The sequence below is a fragment of the Herpailurus yagouaroundi genome, unplaced genomic scaffold, assembly GCF_014898765.1.
Source record: "Herpailurus yagouaroundi ecotype Mexico unplaced genomic scaffold, PumYag 196, whole genome shotgun sequence".
NCBI lineage: Eukaryota > Metazoa > Chordata > Mammalia > Carnivora > Felidae > Herpailurus > Herpailurus yagouaroundi.
In genome coordinates this window covers 29,459,035-29,476,643 of record NW_024412427.1, presented here as the reverse complement: position 1 = coordinate 29,476,643, position 17,609 = coordinate 29,459,035, and the positions used below count along the sequence as shown (strand labels likewise).

The window sequence follows — 17,609 nt, the reverse complement described above, 5'->3', positions numbered from 1 at the left end:
GATGAGTGTCCTCCATGGGTTCTCTTCTGTAGAGTGATTTAGCAGTCTTGTGTTCTGATCACAACCCATAAGATTGAAGATCAAAGCAGCCTGAATCCCCGAGTCTCTGGCCTTGGGGAGTCACCTGAACCCTCAGAAGAATTAGTGTGAATGATATACTTTTGCTGTGTTAAGCCACTGACATTTTGGGGCTGTTTGTTATTACAGCATAACTCAGTCTAGCTTGATGAATACATTCTAGAGTAGTCTTTCTAAAAGATTTTTGGCCACAACCCACAATTAGAAATATTTTACCTTGTGAGCCAACACACACACACACACACACACACACACACACACACACACACACATTCAAGGCAGATATTTTAAGAAATACTTACTGATATGCATGATGTATTCCATTCTATTCCAGTTCCTATTCTATTCTATTTTATTCTATTCCAAAATGTTGGTTTTGACTCCCTAAAATTTTTTTACAACCTAATGGGATGTAACCTGGGTTTGAAAAATGCTGCTGTAGATTGTAGTTTGTATATGATTTATTTTCTAATTATGAATCTCTCAGGCAAATTTATGAAGGCAGGCTTTTTATTTAGCTCTCTCTTTGGCAACTTTTTATCATCTGCTCCTAGAACAGATGAAAGTGTTTTTATAGAATATATATCACATCCCACATAATTTCTGGAAGGTAATGCTTTATTGTTAAGTCTCCTAATTTACAACATGTCTTTTTAAATTTACTTAAAAAATCCTGTCATGGGGAGTAACAATGTTAACTTGAGTAATCATTATTCACTTATTTTCATTTTTTAAAATAAATGATTATAAATAACTGTCTCTTGCATTAGGATCAGGGATATCATAAAAACCTCACTAGCTGGACATATTTGTGTGTTAATACTGGTGCAAAAAATGAAATAGAGACCAAATATTTGTATATAGCACTATATATATTTTTATATACTGTATACTCATATCAAAACTTGCCATTTCTATTAAGAAGCTGATAAGTTACTCTCTAATTTCATAAATTATACCACAGCTGTGAAAATATGGACAACTATTTTATATTTTTGCTGCTATATAAGACATTTAATGTTTATACAGAGAGCTGCAAAAATCACAGAGGTGATGTAATGGGAATCAATGAACATTTTCACCTGAATTTCCACCGGCCTTTTTCTTCAGCCAGAATCATCTTGATAGTCTCTGAATATTCTTTTAGAGATGAATATGGTGTCTGTTTCTTCAATAAATACACATACACACATTTTAGGTATATGTGTGTATATACATTTATACAAGTGTATATATATATACACATACATACACACATGTATATAGTCTACATATGTATATATATTTCTGTGTGCACTTGTACACATATGCACACATAATGTCCTTTGGTTTATTTTCAGACTGTTAATATGAAATGGATTTTTGATGGTTTCCATTAATTTTTTCTTTAAATCTAAAGTGGTTTAAAAAGACCTTCATGACAGGTAATAAATTTCTTTTAAAAATCATAAATATTATTACATTTTAAAGCATCGTATAGAGAAGGTCAGACGGTGTTAGAGAAGACAGAAATTCATGCCAATATGGGGGGGGAGGAAGAAAATGGGTTTTCCAGAGTTTTCTCTTAAAGTTGCCACCTTCAGGGAACGGAACCTAGTGCCCTGTGTTGCTGGCTTTAAAGGAAAGGCGCTCCGAGCTTCGCTACATGCTCCCATGGGAAGGAGTGGTTGACCTGTTCTTGGGAATCAAATCAAACAAATAACTCATTTCTTGGGAATGGGTGGGCCTTGGGACTGGGGATGAGGGGCAATCCTTGGGTAGAAAAACAAAGGGATGACGGGTCAGAGAGCATTCCTATTTGGTAATGAAATGGTGCTGTGTCTTTGGGGGGCAGGGAGAGACACCTGTCTCCTTTGGGTTGCGTGTTGAATATCTTCATGGATCGTGTAGCTGTCAACATGGTGACTGTATGCTTTCCCTATGGAGGCCTTCTCTGGCTTCCTTCGGGGCCTCACGTGGCTGAGAGATGAGTCAGCATTCCTCCTTCCACCCCCCCCCCCCAACTTTGGCAGAAGAGGCTTCACACAAATGGAGGTCCACATCTTCAAACATGCCCCTTTTCACCCTTCACACGCCTCTTCTAGAACACAGGCCATTTCCCCAACACAGCAAAGAAATCACAACCATATGTTCTGGAAATCAACGCCCGAGTATATGTGTGCCAAAAATACTCATCCCACGTCTCACTTACATCAGAGTAAGAAGCCCCAAAGTGTTTTGGGAAAAGGAACGTTCCTGTGTTCTAAGCTACTAAGCTATTCTTTACTAGACATGTTGCCAGACCTGCCTTGCCTTTTTTTTTTTCTTTTGGATAGCTATGTGAGGAACCCCAGAAAATTGGGGCTGGGATGAATTCTATACAAACTGAGTAATTTGGGCTTCTCTAGCAGATTTTACCATAACTCAGAGCAGCAGCTGGTGAAAAGGACAGCCAAGCTACGCAGGTTTTACACGTATCACGCTGGCTGAGTAGGACAACACCTGTTGGTGTTGGTGGTTAAGATTTCCAATGCTCATGCTTTTTGACTCTTTCTTTCCCCAGCCAGTAATCAGGGCTGTCACGGATGGCGCCTTTCGCATCATAACCACCATCTACGTCACTGAAAAATCTTGCTAAGCTCGAAACATTTTCCCCCAAAGGATCGACGGCATCTGTTGTGCTTTAGCGATTCAGAGCTCACCTTCTGTTATAATCTTTTTCTTTTTATGTAACAAGTCCTCGGTTGAGACCATGAATAAGCGTTCTTGGAGTCACTGTGCGTGGCGTTTTCAAAGCAGTCTCTTCTCAGATATGAAAAAAATGGAGGAGAAAGCTGTCCCAGTTTTGTTTGCTGGCTACCACCTATTTGAATGACACAAACAAAGAGCTTAGAGTCACAAATAGGACATAGGTGTTGGTGGGAACACTGTATTTGGGGCCGAGAATGAAAAAGATTGCTGCCATTGTAACGAAAAGAATCACTGACAGTGAGCGAAGCTTCAGATCGGGAGGCTGGGATCGCTTGTGTGAGGGTGACAGTAACTGCGAGGCTCCTGACAGAGTGTGGAAGGAGGACAGAGAAGGCAGAGATGGGGGAGGGGGGGAGGCGGTGGCGGCCTGGGCGCGGTGCTAGTTCTCGCGCAGGATGCTCTTCAGACTTCTCTCCACGGCTTCATCCAGCTCCTCCTCCAGCTCCTCCTTCTTGGACATGGCCAGCTTGGACTGGTAATCCCTCACAACCTGGTCAATGTAAGGGGCGCTCTGCGTGCCATGCAGCATCAGTGTCCACTCCTTCAGCACCCCCTTCTGGGGGGTGCTCCCGACAAACCCCAGCTCCAGGGTCCAGGTTCCTCGGGCGTCTTCCCCCCACGTGTGGGTGGTCATGAAAGGCCACTTGTCAAAGCCCACCTTGGAGTCGTCATCCCGTGGACGCCGGCTCAGCAAGATGGACTTGGTGCCCATTGGGGAAGTCATGTTGATGTTCAGGTCTCCTCTCCTGCTTGCATTGACCGTGATGACAGCTTGGACGTGCTCAAGGTAGCGGACGAAGTTCTCTTTCCCCTCACATGCGTCGGTCGTGAGGGTGAGCACCAACTTGCCAGTGGAGGGTATTTTCCTGAGGGCAAAGTGAGGAGATATGGTAAGGGTGGGCACACTAGACTTGGGGTTTTGAAGGCAGGTGCAGGTACCAGGCAGGTTCAGCCTTGGGGCTGATCAGACAGACCAGCGGTGTGACCCCCGAACACCTTACCTATGACCTCTGAACCTTCTGTGCGGAAGGGGTGTAGTGGATGCTGTTCACTCCCTTCTCACTTCTAAGTCACCTCTGAGTTCACCTGTGGCTGCCCTGACTGCTTCCCACCTCAGGTATCAGCATCTCCCGCCTTCTTTCCTGGAGCTTCCCCCCACATCATGGGAGCTTCCTCAGCCAAGGTGCAGGGCAGTCCCAAAGTGCCAGGGATTTAACCACTCAGGGACAACTCTCTACCAGTGGTTGGGATTAGAAAGTCATAGATAAATAGATCCTGGCTTCCCTGTTCCTCAGCAGGACAACTCAATGTCCCCAGTGGAACTGAGCCTGTTGCCCACAGTGACAACTCGCTCATCAATGCACTTCTGACTGGCTCATCCATCTCCGTTCCTCGCTTGTGCTTCCTGGGGTCATCTCTCAAAACATTGTCAGCACCCAGGTCTCACTTCCGGGTCTGTTTTGGGACAGCCCAGGCTGAGACAGGAGCTCATAATGCCTTTCTTTTAAAGTGCTAAGTATCTTGGTAAACAGAAGTTATTGCTCATATGATTATTACTATCATCGAGAAAGCTGAAATGGGGTTAATTAAACCTAGTGAAAGATTCGTCAGTTGACTTCCCATGCAACCAATCTTCTTCCCGGATATGGCCTCCTTTGAAGGCAAGATGCTCAAAGGTTCTTGAGTCAGAAACATAATAAACTACATTTGAGGACGGCATGGTGTAATGGAAAGACTCCAGACTTCAGGAACAAACCTCTCTGGGTTAGAATTCTCTTCTATGCTTACTGGTCAGGAGAGCTTTGGCAAATTATTTAAATACTTTGAAGTCTCACTGTCTTTATAGTTGAGTTTTATGAAATTAAATAAGACCATGTATGAAAACACAGAGCACAGTGCCTGGATCATGGGGTTTTCCCTATGCGAATATTCTCCCTTGACAAGATTTTTATTTTGAAGCATAAAATGGCGGGCATTTTAAAGCATACGTCTTGTAAAGCCCATCTACAAAAAGATGATCACACACCCAGCTCAGAGGCAAGCCTTGGTTCTGCATGACCCTTGGAACCAAAGCCACAAACCTGGGAGGGCTTGCCGAAGCTTACCCTGTAGCTCAATGATAAAGTCAGTACTCTCCTGAGGAACTTTCAAAATATATGCTTTAATAGCTTCATGGAATGCTGCTGTATACACTCTGCATAGATGTTGATGCTGAATGATGCATGAAATATCCATTGGCCATGGAGATCCAGTGATGGTGGTGGAGGTGGTGTACCAAACTCTGGGAAAATCATCCCGTTTGGTGGAGAGCAAGCCTTAGGTCAGCTTTGGAGGTCAAAGTATGGAAGGCCACTACCTAGATCTCTTAAAAAAGATGTATTTACTCACAATAGGGTCAGAAACGTAGCGGGTAAGCTAATAACACGACCAACAATCATTTGGGCTCCTGCCTATAGGTAGAGAGCTATGTGGGTAGAATGAAGGTCCAGTCATAGGCGAAGCATCTGTACTATCTGGGCTCATCGTCCTTACCTGTACAATGGAGATATTACTTCTTATACTGAAGAATTGCTGTGCAGATAAAATACATACATACACTCATGTATCGTACAATTACAAACGCCTAGACCAGAACTGGCCATTAGAACTTTCTACAATGATGAAAAGGTTCTGTATCTGTAGTGTCCAATATAGTAGCCACTGGCCACATGTGGCTATCGAGCACCTGACGAGTGTGAGTGAGGAACTGAGTTTTTAATGAAATTTAATTTGAATGGTTAATTTAAATTTATTTGATTTCATTAAATAGCCACCTGTGGCTAGTTGCTCCCATACTGGGGAGCACAGATCTAAATTATTTGCATATGTTCATTTGGAACCTGATGCCACCACCACCATCACCACGAAAATCTCTCGTGCTTCCGATGTAAGCACATTCTATTTTTGTCAAACTGTGGATCCTGTTTGGCAGGTCTCCCAGCCGCCTTGCCGGAGGCTCCTGGAATGTCCAGACCTCAGATATGAGTGCAATGCCACATTCCACTTCTGAGTTTCTATACAGACAAAGAGGCAGGTCCCAAATGGAGGCTTTCCTTCTAGACTTGAGCCTCAGGGGCTCTGGGACTCCCCACTAAGTGACAGTCCCTTTACAAGCCAATTCGTGGAAACCCTGGCAGAAAAGTGACATTGCTGCTCCCGGGGGGACACTGGAAATATTTCTTTGACTGGCTAAGGGTCAGAGATGGCATGGCCACCGAAGCTGGGCATCAGATCCCCCCCCCCCCCGCCCACATGCAACGGGGTTTCTGTAAATGAACAACAAGCTCCTTCATACAGGAAGGAAGGTATTCCAGGGCCGAGATGAGCTCTTAGGATAGAAAGGGAGAAATCCATTTTGGACCAAACCTGAAACAACCTTCAAGCACACCATGGCTAAGGGGGCTTCAGTAGACGCCATGACTTAGCCAGATTCCCTCCACAGCTGCTTTGAGCTTGGACAAATGACTCTCGGCTACCCCCTTCCCTGCAGGAGGGGAAACTAGAAGACAGGCTCCCTGTTGCTCTGCTTAAGGGATGAGAGAGCGTATCTGTGAGAAGGGCTGGAGGAGGCTAAAAGATGATGGGCATTTTGCTCTCACCTCGGAAAGCAGAAGACAGATTGGAGTGGGCACAACCACACCGCTTGTATTAGGATTCACAAATTGTCCCAGCAGCCTTGGGGCTGGGGTGTGCGTGGGGGATGGAGTCCACTCCAAGTACCCCTGGGGAGTCTGCTTGCGAAACTCTGCCATTCCTGCCCTGCCACGTGAACTGCCCACTGAATGCATGGCGACCAGGCCCCCAAGAGAGGGAACATTCCAGTGGATTCTTCTTGGAATGCTATGTCACTTTGAAGTGAGATGAAAAGCCCTGTGTGAATTAAAAGTAGCAAGCTTGGAAGAGAAAGAACGCCATTTCCCCCCTCAGAGGTAAGCTTCTCGGCGGGTATCATGGCGTCCGCAAAGCAGAGGAACAGGATTTCCAGGGGTTTCTTACCACCGTTTTTTGTTTGTTTGTTTGTTTTTGCCCACTTGTATTTTCTGCAATGTATTTCTCCATGTATTGCTTTTGTGAGAGGAAAAGGAATACAATCCATCCTTATTTTGAAGGAAAAGCAAATCCTTATTTGCTCAGGAAAAGTTAATTTATAGGTCGAAATAGGAGATGGTTGTTTGTGGAACAAGAGGAGACTCTGCTGAGATCCTTAAACAGTCCTACAGGCCACATTCTGGAACTCATTCGCTGCAGAAAATGAGGCACCCATCGAGAGGTTTGAGCTACTCTCTGAACTTTGAGGGAGTATGTACAGAAGCCTCGTGTTTGAGTCCTATAGAAGGTCAACTCGGGGGCCTGAGGATGGCTTGTAACTTCCTTGCGTGTTGTTGCAAATAATGAGTGGCCCACTGCCTCACCTCTAGAAATAAGCACTGCTTCCCAGAAGGAACCTGTGGCCTGCTACCTGTGTTCTGAATCCCCAACCGTGTAAAAATAATTAGTTGCGCTACAGTTGTTTTATTAGGGTAATGATACTATTAATAACAGCCGTCCTTTCTTGGGTGTCTAAGATGTCTGCTCCGTGGCAGGCACAGGAAAACACTCAACAGGTGGGCATTCCTCACACAGGAAGACACTGCACTCCACATGGCAGTGACAGCTCCCACCGCTGGTTCATGGCCAGGTACATGCTTTTTTCTCTCCCTCCCCCGTGCTGCTTCTGGCATTCACGTCAGGTTTTAACATCTACTTCCAAATTCACTTAAAATTCCAAGTTTGCCACAGCCTTGAAGGAGCCGAGCAGACAGATCTCTTGGGTGGGTGCAGGGAAGGGCGGGGACAGCCTGTGCTTCCGCCCTCAGAGGACGCGCGGCTACCGCGGGCCGGCGAGCGGGCCTGGGTTTGCTCTGCTCACTGCACGCGGCTGGCCTGGTGCAGACACTCAGGCCAGTTGTATTTTTCCTTCTAATTTTAGTTGCACACCCTCCCCACTGACTTTGCTGATAAAGTCTCTTTAGAAAATTGCTTTTCAAATTGACTGCTTCCCTGGGAAGATTAATGCCGAGGAAACCCATAGACCTGATAGTTGGCACTCGGCCCACTCAGGGGCCGTTTCTGTGAGCACCACACGTCAGAGCAAGCGGCTATAGATGCCTCTGTCCCAGCCCCTCAGGAGAGTGATTCATGGTGACCAAGGCCTTTTCTGTCAGTAGCACAGAGGCCTGGGCGCTGCCCTAAGGACCAACCTGTACCACCCTCTGAGTTTCGCAAAAAGTACATCTGGGGCACCGGGGTGGCTCAGTTGGTTGAGCATCCGTCTTCAGCTCGTGTCATGATCTCACGGTTCATGGGTTCGAGCCCCGCATCGGGTTTTGGGCTGACAGCTCGGCGCCTGGAGCCTGCCTCGGATTCTGTGCCTCCCTGTCTTCTCTCCCGCTTACACTCTGTTTTCTCTCCATCTCTCGAAAAATGAACAAATGTTAAAAAATAAAAACAACAACAACAACAAAAAAGCACATCTGCCCTAGATCTCACCCACGGGCACCTGAGAACAAAGTCAGGTGTGGGGTGGATGGCAGTGCAAAAGGTGCCAGGGGACGCAGAGTCCTTCCAACAAGGCTGGGGCCTCCTTCCCCAATTCCTCTGGCTGGAGAGCGGGTCCTCCCGCCAGCGTTTAGCCAGTACTGCTGGCCGAACATTCATTCATTCAAACAATATTTGCCACGTGACTGCTGGGCACCGGGCACCCTTCCAGGCACTGAGGCCACACCAGCAAACAAGACAGACTAGGTTCCTGTTCCGAGGAGGGCCCCGCTGAGTCAGTGCTGAATTGGCTTTCCGGTGTCCTTTCATTTAACACCAGGCTGCCGATATGGGGTAAAGTTCCGAGCTGGTTGGGAGCTGCTGGGCCCGTCACATCTCTGGGCCCCAGATCCTCTAACTGGAACATGATAGACTTACCGCCTCTGGCTCCAAATTCAACATTTATGTGGATCACGACAGAATGCTATGCATACTGAGAAACTGAGATAAACTGCCCTTCATCACAGCCTGTGTTCTCTGCCTCGCTCTCCTCCCTCTCCCTCCCCCGCCTCACAAACACACAGAGCTGGGGGATCACAAGGGATCCATCCTTGTCCGGAGAGCGCTCAGAAAACAAGGCCTGCTATCAACGTGTACCCGGACTAAGCTGACCATTCCTCTGCAACCCGGCCACCTTTCTGTTAATTTTGGCGGAGCTAACTGTGGATAATGCCTTCATGGCATGGCCGTGAGGACGTCTCGACCCCTACCTGCTGCTGCCTGAGCTGTAAAGGAGCAAACACCATAAGCCTTCCTCCCTCTTGGGAAGTCCCTTTCTGCAAACCTTTCCCTCTGTGCAACAAGGGAAGGAGGTTCCAGGCCCAGGGCTTTGACCGACGTTGGAGTTGCTGGTTCTGTGAACCAGAACGATTTACTTTCTCTTCCTGAGCCTCCTGCCCTCTCACCTGTAGATGAGACTACCCCTGCAGCCTCCTGTGATGAAATGGGGCGGTGGGAGAAAAGCCGCAGCTTCTGCGAGCAGCTCTTCTGGGCCCGCCCTCTCCCAGGACCGCCTCAGGCAGCCGTCTGGGCTGCTGGAGTGTCCTGCAGGCCATGTGTGGGGGGAGCAAGCGGTGGACCCGAGCGCAGGGGGCCCTGGGAGAGGCACAGGCTGTGAGACTGGGTCGGCTTTCCTTCAGGCTGGACTTCTGGACACCCCTTCGCGGGGTTGTTATCCGATGTACACTTCGGGTTCTGTGTGCGTTCTTTAGCAGCCTTCCTGTGATGGCATAACGACCAGATGGGGGTCGGGGCTGAGCTGTCCAAGATGGAGGCCGCCTGCCACATGAGGCCACTGAGACTGAAATGAACTGAAATTGGGCCCGATGGAAACTTTGGTTCCCAGGCACATGAGCCACGTTTCCAGCGCTCCCTAGCCACGAGCTATTGTACTGGACGCTCAGATACAGAACAGCTTCACCACGGTACCAGCCTTCTGGGCCTTCCGAGTCACGCAAAGACTGTTCCGAACTTGAACGAGGGCAGCACAGCGGTCAATGCCCGTTGAATGTTTCCTTTGGATCTACCCTTCCCTTCCCCATTTGGACAGTGGTTCCCAGTCTGGTCTCCATTCTGTCACCCTGTTTGTAGACTCTGGCAGAGACAAGGACTCCAGGAGGGCAGTTATGGAGTTTGGGGAGGGGGCCCACCCTCTAGGTGGGTGTTTCAGAGTCCCCGCCCCAAGGAAGGTTTTACTAGAGGAAGCCCCCCAGGCCCTTCTGCTATCTGCTGGGCCTCACCTCCTCCAGCAGGGGGTCGCTGAGATACACGGAGAGGCTCCTCAAGCGATGGAGTCCTGGCATCGGAGTGCCTGGGTTCAAATCCCAGTTTGGGGCTCAAGAGCTAGGAGTTCTTTGGTGTGCCCTTAACCTTTCTGAGCCTCTTCTCACATGTAATGGCACTCCCCAGCTGCCAGCAGGGTGGTCTGATGTATCACCTAATGTAGGGCCCGAGCGCACAGTAGGAGCTCCCTAAGGCCAATGTCATATAATGAGACAAGCCGAGGGGTTACATTCAGATGGGCTTTGTTTCAAGTCTCGGTTAGACCTCTGTGACCTTGAGCACACTTCTTGTGCTTTCTGCATCCGCCTCCCTGCCTCTTCCTCCCTCCCCGCCTCGTGAAGAGGTAACAGTGACGGCACGTATCTCCTGGACTTAACCAGGATTAAGTACAAATAGTGTAGGTCAAAGGCCTCACCCCAGCCACCTAGGAGGTGCTTCTCTCTGAGGCGCAACATGGGACCACTTTGCTGTCCATCCTGCAAAATACTCATACCCTGGGTGTGTGAGGTAGGGCACACCCTCAATGGGGTGGCTAGATAGCTTAGGTGGATGTAAAAGCACACGGCACACAGTAAGTGCCCAATGAAAGTTAATTCCTTACTTACAGCCGCCGTGACCTTGACCGACTCGACCAATTTGTCTGGGCCACGGTGAAGCCTGTCTTACTGGGCAGAGGGGCACAAGGATGAACAGAAATGATTCAGGTGCATGGCAGCCTTGGGAAAACTGATGGGGAGGCTGCAGGAGCAGCTGTTTTTTACTAGCATGTCAAGTGGGGCTTATGCAGCTCTGTTTAAAAAAAGTTATTAGTGGGGCACCTGGGTGGCTCAGTCTGTTAAGCATCCGACTTTGGCTCAGGTCATGATCTCACGGTTCGTGGGTTCGAGCCACATGTCAGGCTCCATGCTGACAGCTCAGAGCCCTGAACCCGCTCCGGATTCCCTCTCTCTCTGCCCCTCCCCTGTTTGCACCCTGTCTCTCTCTCTCTCAAAAATAAATACACATTAAAAAAAAAGCTATTAGAGAAAGGACGTGGGCTGATGCTTTACTTTTCCACCTAGTGCTGGCGGGAGCTCTGCTTAGGAGGTCATGGACTGGTCATGGACGATACAATGTCCACTTGGTGCCATTTTCTGGGGGTCCAGGGAATGAACAGTGAGGACGGTGGCTCAACCAACAGTGGTTGGGATGTTGGGAGGACAGTGTAGGTCACAACCTTGAATTCATATAGGAATCAGACAATTATGGCATCTAAAATTCTACATTATGATCTTTCCTTTTCCCACAGTGTGAACTAGGAGTGTCCAAAGTCACAGATGAGAGGGAATGGGAAAGCTACATTTACTGAGTGGCTACTATGTGCCAGCATTATGTCTGTTGTCTTATTAAGGTCTCCTAGCAGCCTGGTGAGGAAAGAGAGAAGGAGGTTTTGCTTTGGGAAATAAGGAGGGAATTCAGGGGGTATAAGACTTTAGATGGCGGAACCCCCTACATATTAATTTGCACTAACTTGTAAGGACAATGTAGCTTTTCCACATGCCGGAGTGGTATCAGCACTTCCTCAGAGTCTGCCATCAAAGAGCCCAGAGATGTTCATATCCCATTACAATTACCGACAGTAATTGTAGCATTTTGTTTATCATTGGCTTCCTTTCTTTGTAGTCCTATGTATTTTATCTAGTGCATCTAAAAACATCGTGCTGAGATGGGGTCCGTAGACTTCACTGTCCTGGCAAAAGGGCCAAGGTACAAAGGTTGAGGATTGCTAAAAGAGATGTTCAGGGAGGTCAAAAGTATTGTCCCAGTTTGGTGAAATCAAGATTGGAGTCTAGGTCTGCGTAACTGACTACGAATCTGCAGAGGATCTAGGACCGAGGGTGAAAAGAGAGGGAGGATGTGCTCTGAGCGTCTCACTCTGACCAAACTCAGATGATCGACAGAAATGAGGCCAGGGTGGGTGGTTAGAGGGATGGGTTTTAGCACTATTTAAATGCTATAATCGCAGGTGTGTTTTCAGAATGGAACACTGCACAACAATGAGAGTGAAGGAGTCACTACTGCACATGAGCACTGGGGTGGATCTCATCAACATAATAGTGAGTCAAAGAAACTGGACACATCCCTATCACGTGATTCTAGTTAGATAAAGTCCAAGAAGTGGTAAAGCTAATCTATAGGGACAGGAATGAAAATGGTTGTGTATAGGACGTGGGGATGAACCGGAAGGGGGAACGAGGAATCCTTCTAGGGTGATGGAATGTTCCATCACGTGATCGGGTGGTGGCTACCTAGATGTATACATCAAAACCCAGATAATACATTTAAGTTCTGTGCGTTTCACTGTACGTAAACAATGCCTCCATTAAAGATAATAATGATAAGAATTGCTACTTTCATCTTACTGACGAATCAACGAGGAGAGAAATTAAATACAAGGGGTCCTTTTTATCCAATCCTCTTGCTGTGATTGGAAGTTAAAAGGGACGTAGGTGCAGGTGACCAGACTGGTGGTTTCTGTGTGGGGAACTCCTCACTCAAATCCCTCCAAATGGCTATCTACCTCACTCAGAATCAAATCAAGTCCTTATGCCGCCTCACCAATAGAACGAATAAGAAAGCTGTGTTATAGTCACATAACAGAACATTGTTTAGTCACGAGAATAAACCAACTACAAGTACACTAAACATGGATGAATCATTCTGAGCTAAAGAATCCAGATATAAAGGAGAAGACAGTGTCTCATTTCACGTATATTAAGTATAAAACAGGCCAAATAATCTATGGAGTTAGAAGAATAGTGGTTACTCTTGGGGAGGCCATGATGGAAGGGGACACAAGGGACTTCTGAGATATTGGTCACGGTCATGGTCTATTTAGTGATCTGGGACCCAGTTACACTGGTTGACTTGTGCACTTAAAAATAATGGTATAAGCCAGTGAAACAATAAAGGATCACACCTAAAAGCACGGGTTCAGAGTCACCTAACTGTGTTCTACGTACATGGGGTTCCTGAGCTTGTGCAGCTCTATAGCTCTGCCTGGAAGCTGGTTGTCCCTGAATCAAATCCAGTGTATCTCAAGCAGACAGAGAGGGAATCTGAGATTGTTGCCAATGCCACAGCACCACCTCTGGGGTGTTTTCAACATGCAACTGCCACCCCCCACTTACTCAGGGTCCTGCACGGAGCCTCCTACACAGTGGAATCTCTCGGGCACAGTTTTCCAGTCTTTAGCCATTTTCACCATGGCGCCTGCATCAAGGACCCCGTAGCCAAAGAGGTGATTAAACTCCAGGCCAACCCCATTCCTCCGCCATTGATGGACCTCGTCGTGAAGCTGGTTCCGTTTGGAGGTAAGCACAGTCAGATGCTGTATGTCTCTCCAGGTCAGACCCAGGCTGGATACCAGAGGCAGAGAGATTTGAGAACAAGGGTAAGGGGGAGGGCACAAGGCAAGAGAGAGAGAGAGAGAGAGAAAATGACTAAGCACATATACCCTTTGTAGGATTTGGAACATCTATGAACCGCGAAGGGAGGATTTCCATGCACCATCTAGAGCCATTATATATCTACATTTAAACATCTTGTCTTCTTACTTAAATAAATTTACTTCAAATGCACATTCTAACACACACTGGAATGGCTGAAATGAAAAAGACTGACAATACTAAGTACTGGCAAAGATGTCAAGCCACTGGAGCCCACATACTTTGCACATGGGACTGTAACTTGCTGCTGATACTTTGGAAAACCATTTGGCTGTATCTTCTCATGTTGTCCCAGTGTCCAAGCTATGGCCCAGAAGTTCCATTCCTAGGTATGCATCCCCCCCAAAATGTGTGTATATATCCACCTGACGTGTACTGGAACGTTCACAGGCCCAAACGACAAAGCCCCAAATACCCAGCCACAATAAAATGAATAAGCCAACTGAGGTGTATTTATTGGATGTGAAATACTGTCTTACAATGAGAACGAATGAACTATAGCTACGCTGAATAATACAGATGAATCTGTCAAATGGAATGTCACCCTAATGAAGCCAGACACAGAAGAGAACATACTGTATACTATTTCTTTTGTTTAAAGTATCAAAACAGACCCAAGTAATCTGTGCTGTTAGAAGTCAGGTTAGTGGTTAGTCTTGGAGAGGGGGCTGGAAGGTGACACAAGGGAGCTTCTGGGTGAAGGCAGTGCTCTGCTTCTTGATCTGGGCGTTGGCTCCATGGATATGTTCCATTTGTGCAAATGAGGCTGTCATTTCTTCAAGGGCAGAGATGGTATCTTCAGCATATTCATGTTCCCGGGGCCCAGGACAGCAGTCCTTTGTACGCTGTTTGTCCGGTGAATAAGCACATCTGCTTGCAGACGCTACTGTCTTTGGAAACCAGCATCTAACTCACTGCCTGTGTTTTTCAAAGGGCAAGTCAGACCCATCTGTGGGCCAAGAAAGCAACTTAACTGCACAGATTATCTATGTGGGCTGCACATTAAAATCTTCTGGTGAGACATTTCAAATCCCATTGCTTAGGCCACATCTCAGACCAATTAAATCAGAATCTCTGGGAGTTAGACTCAGGCTTTGGAAATTGTTAACACTTCCCAGGCCAATTCTAGTAGACAGCTAGGCTTGAAAACCCGTGCTTTAATGAATGGGACTATCATTAAAAAATGAACAGAACAGAACAGAAAAGAATAAGAGCGTGCATTAGCATGTACTACGGGAAACTACTTTTCTTGGATCTGTGTATGTGTGTGTGGTGTTGGGTTGCTATGCAAAATTTATTCCTGCGAGTCATAAGCAAAAAGTTGGAAAAACCCTGCACTGTGGTTCTCTTTAGAAGTCAAATAATTCAAAAGACCAGGAACAACATAACTCATTTGATTTCAATACATGCAGCGTTCATTGGTTCAAAGGCTTGAGTCAGAGCCAAAATATGCCAATGATTCATGTACTCTTGCAATGCAGACCTTCAGCTATTAAGGAGAAAGTTTCAAGGAAGGTCACTGCTTATTTGGGAAATTTATGAACATATCTTGATATGGTTCCCAGGACCCAGGTGAATGGGGTGAAGCTTCCAGAAGTTGATTATGGCTAAAAGCTCAGTGTTTTGGTGGAGTGAGATTCTGAATTAATTAAAAACCGAAGTGTTGATAAATGAGGAGGTGGTGGTCTCGAGATGATCTGACGGCAGGCTGGCACGTGGATTATCACCCATCTTTGCTGGGGGTTCTGCCACAAAAACATGCAATGCTTCCTGGAGCTTGGAGAGCTCGTTAGATATTTCTCCACAGATTTATTCTCATGGAGTCCATGAGAAATAGAGAGAATGCATCAGAACAAAGATCTTTTCACTTCTAGAATAAACCAGATAGACCATACTCTTATGTAACGGAGTTTGTGACACTGTTTGGCCAGCCATTTATGCATACCTGAGAGGTAAAACTAAGTCCCTCATGATTCCCCCTTCTGAACACTTTCAGAATTGACAGAATACACTATTGTGCAAAACAGTATTTCTTCCATCTGCTTTAAGCTTTATTCCTACCATGGTAGCTCAAGAATTGTAGGCTATGCTTATCAAATAATAAAAAATAGTAAATTTACAGATGATCTCCAATATAAAGGTCACTGTGAACAGTGTAATAGGACAAATAACATGAAAAATATTTTATATAATGGTTGGGAAAATAAGGCACAGGTATATGGAAAGGTCCTGCACAATGAAGTGATTCTATGGAGGTTCACTGAGTGTATACCAGCTCTAGGCCCTGCAATAGTTGTGGGCATGTCGTAGGAAGCTCCCTGTTCTCTCAGAGGCTACAGCCCAGTGGGAAAGACCGATAACTCAGTGTTTAAAAAGGGAGGGCTGCCATGATGGGGGAGCTCTCAATACCAAGAAAACCAACAGTGGAGCCGATGTGTTATCCCATCTAGGGGGCTTCAGACTCTGGTCCTCAAGTCTCCTGCATCAGAATCACGTGGGGACTAGTGACAGGTGTAGATTCTTGCCCCAGTGTGCTTTCTGTATTTTTAAGGTAAGACAACAGAGATCCAGAGGTGGTAAATGATTGCCCATGTAGATACCGGGAGACTGGAGGACATAGCTATTGTCTCCCTCATATCTACCCTCCCTGTTCCTTTTTAAGGAAAGAAACCTCAATTTTATTCAGAACAGCAATGTTACCAGCTACAAAGCTATAGTTCCCAGCCTCCTCTGCAGTCTGGGGTGGTCATGTGACAGCTCTGGTCAATGAGAAATAAGCAAAAGCCACTGGGTGAGGCTTTTCAGAAAAAACTTTAGACGAGGCTGACTCCAATGGTGGGTATCTTTTGTCCCTTTGCTCTTCCAGTTTTTTCTACCTGAAATATCAGCGTGATGGCTGGAGCTCCAGCAGCATCTGGAGAACATGAAAGTGGAAGAGTAGAAATCTAGGAAGAGCTGGATTCCCCACATCCCAGGGGCACCCTCAAAGTAGCCCTGGGCTCCTTACCTCTGTTTCATCTTTCACATGGCAGACAAATAAAACCCTGTCTCAGTTTAACTACTGTCATTGGGATTTTCTGTTTCCAATCTTGACCCAGTCAGAGGCAGAGTCCAGATGGTCACCTGGCAAACAACAGTATATCCTGATTCATAGGTTCATGGAGCTCTTGCTTTACTGCATGCCCAGGCCACGGAGCTTCCACAGGCTGGCTACTTACAGAGTCCCTGGAACAGCGCTTGAAAAGACAAATCCCTGGGTCATCCATAACCCCAGAGACTTGTATTTGGTGACTCTTGGTTGAGATGTGGTAATCTATTGTTTTCAAAATTCCATCCAGTGCTCAACGTTACCAGTTATCAGGGAAATGCAAATTAGAAGTAGAGTACAATTCTACTGAACAGTCATAAGAATGGCTAAAGTGTGGAAGGCTGGCAATACCAAGTGTTGGCAAGGATGTGGGGCCACCATTAACTCATACTGCCTGAGTGAGCGTCAATGGCTATTTGGAAAAACTTTGAAAAACTGTTTGGGGGTATCTACTAGCACAGCACATATGTATATCCCGTGACTCAGCATTTTGAGTGCCTGGTATGCACCCAACAGAAATGCATTCATACGTTCACCGAAAGAATGAATATGTAAGAATATTCACAGCAATATGACTCATAATAGCCCCCACCTGGAAACAACCCAAGTATTCGTTTATGCAGTGAGGTAATTAACAATGAGGATGAATGACCCATAGCCACACACGACAGTATGGAGGAATCTCTCAGACATACTGTGAAGCAAAAGAGCATATACTGGTACTTAGGTAATCGTCTGTTTCTTGATCTGGATGCTGGTTAACAGGGGTCTGTTAGCTTTGTAAGAAGTCACTGAGCTGTATCTAATATTTGTGCACTTTTCTCTGT

General features: G+C 46.5%; 1 protein-coding gene across 1 annotated transcript in view; it reads right to left on the bottom strand.

The window, feature by feature from the left end:
- Positions 1–678: 678 nt before the first annotated feature.
- The window catches only part of PCSK2 (proprotein convertase subtilisin/kexin type 2), a 281,880-nt gene continuing 264,949 nt past the window's right edge, over positions 679–17,609 (bottom strand). The window contains exons 11-12 of the mRNA XM_040447755.1: positions 13,377–13,604; positions 679–3,674 (exon numbers count right to left, since the gene is read on the bottom strand). Of these exons, the coding sequence (XP_040303689.1) occupies positions 3,188–3,674; positions 13,377–13,604 (715 nt within the window). The 3' untranslated portion in view covers positions 679–3,187. The remainder of the gene's footprint in view (positions 3,675–13,376; positions 13,605–17,609) is intronic.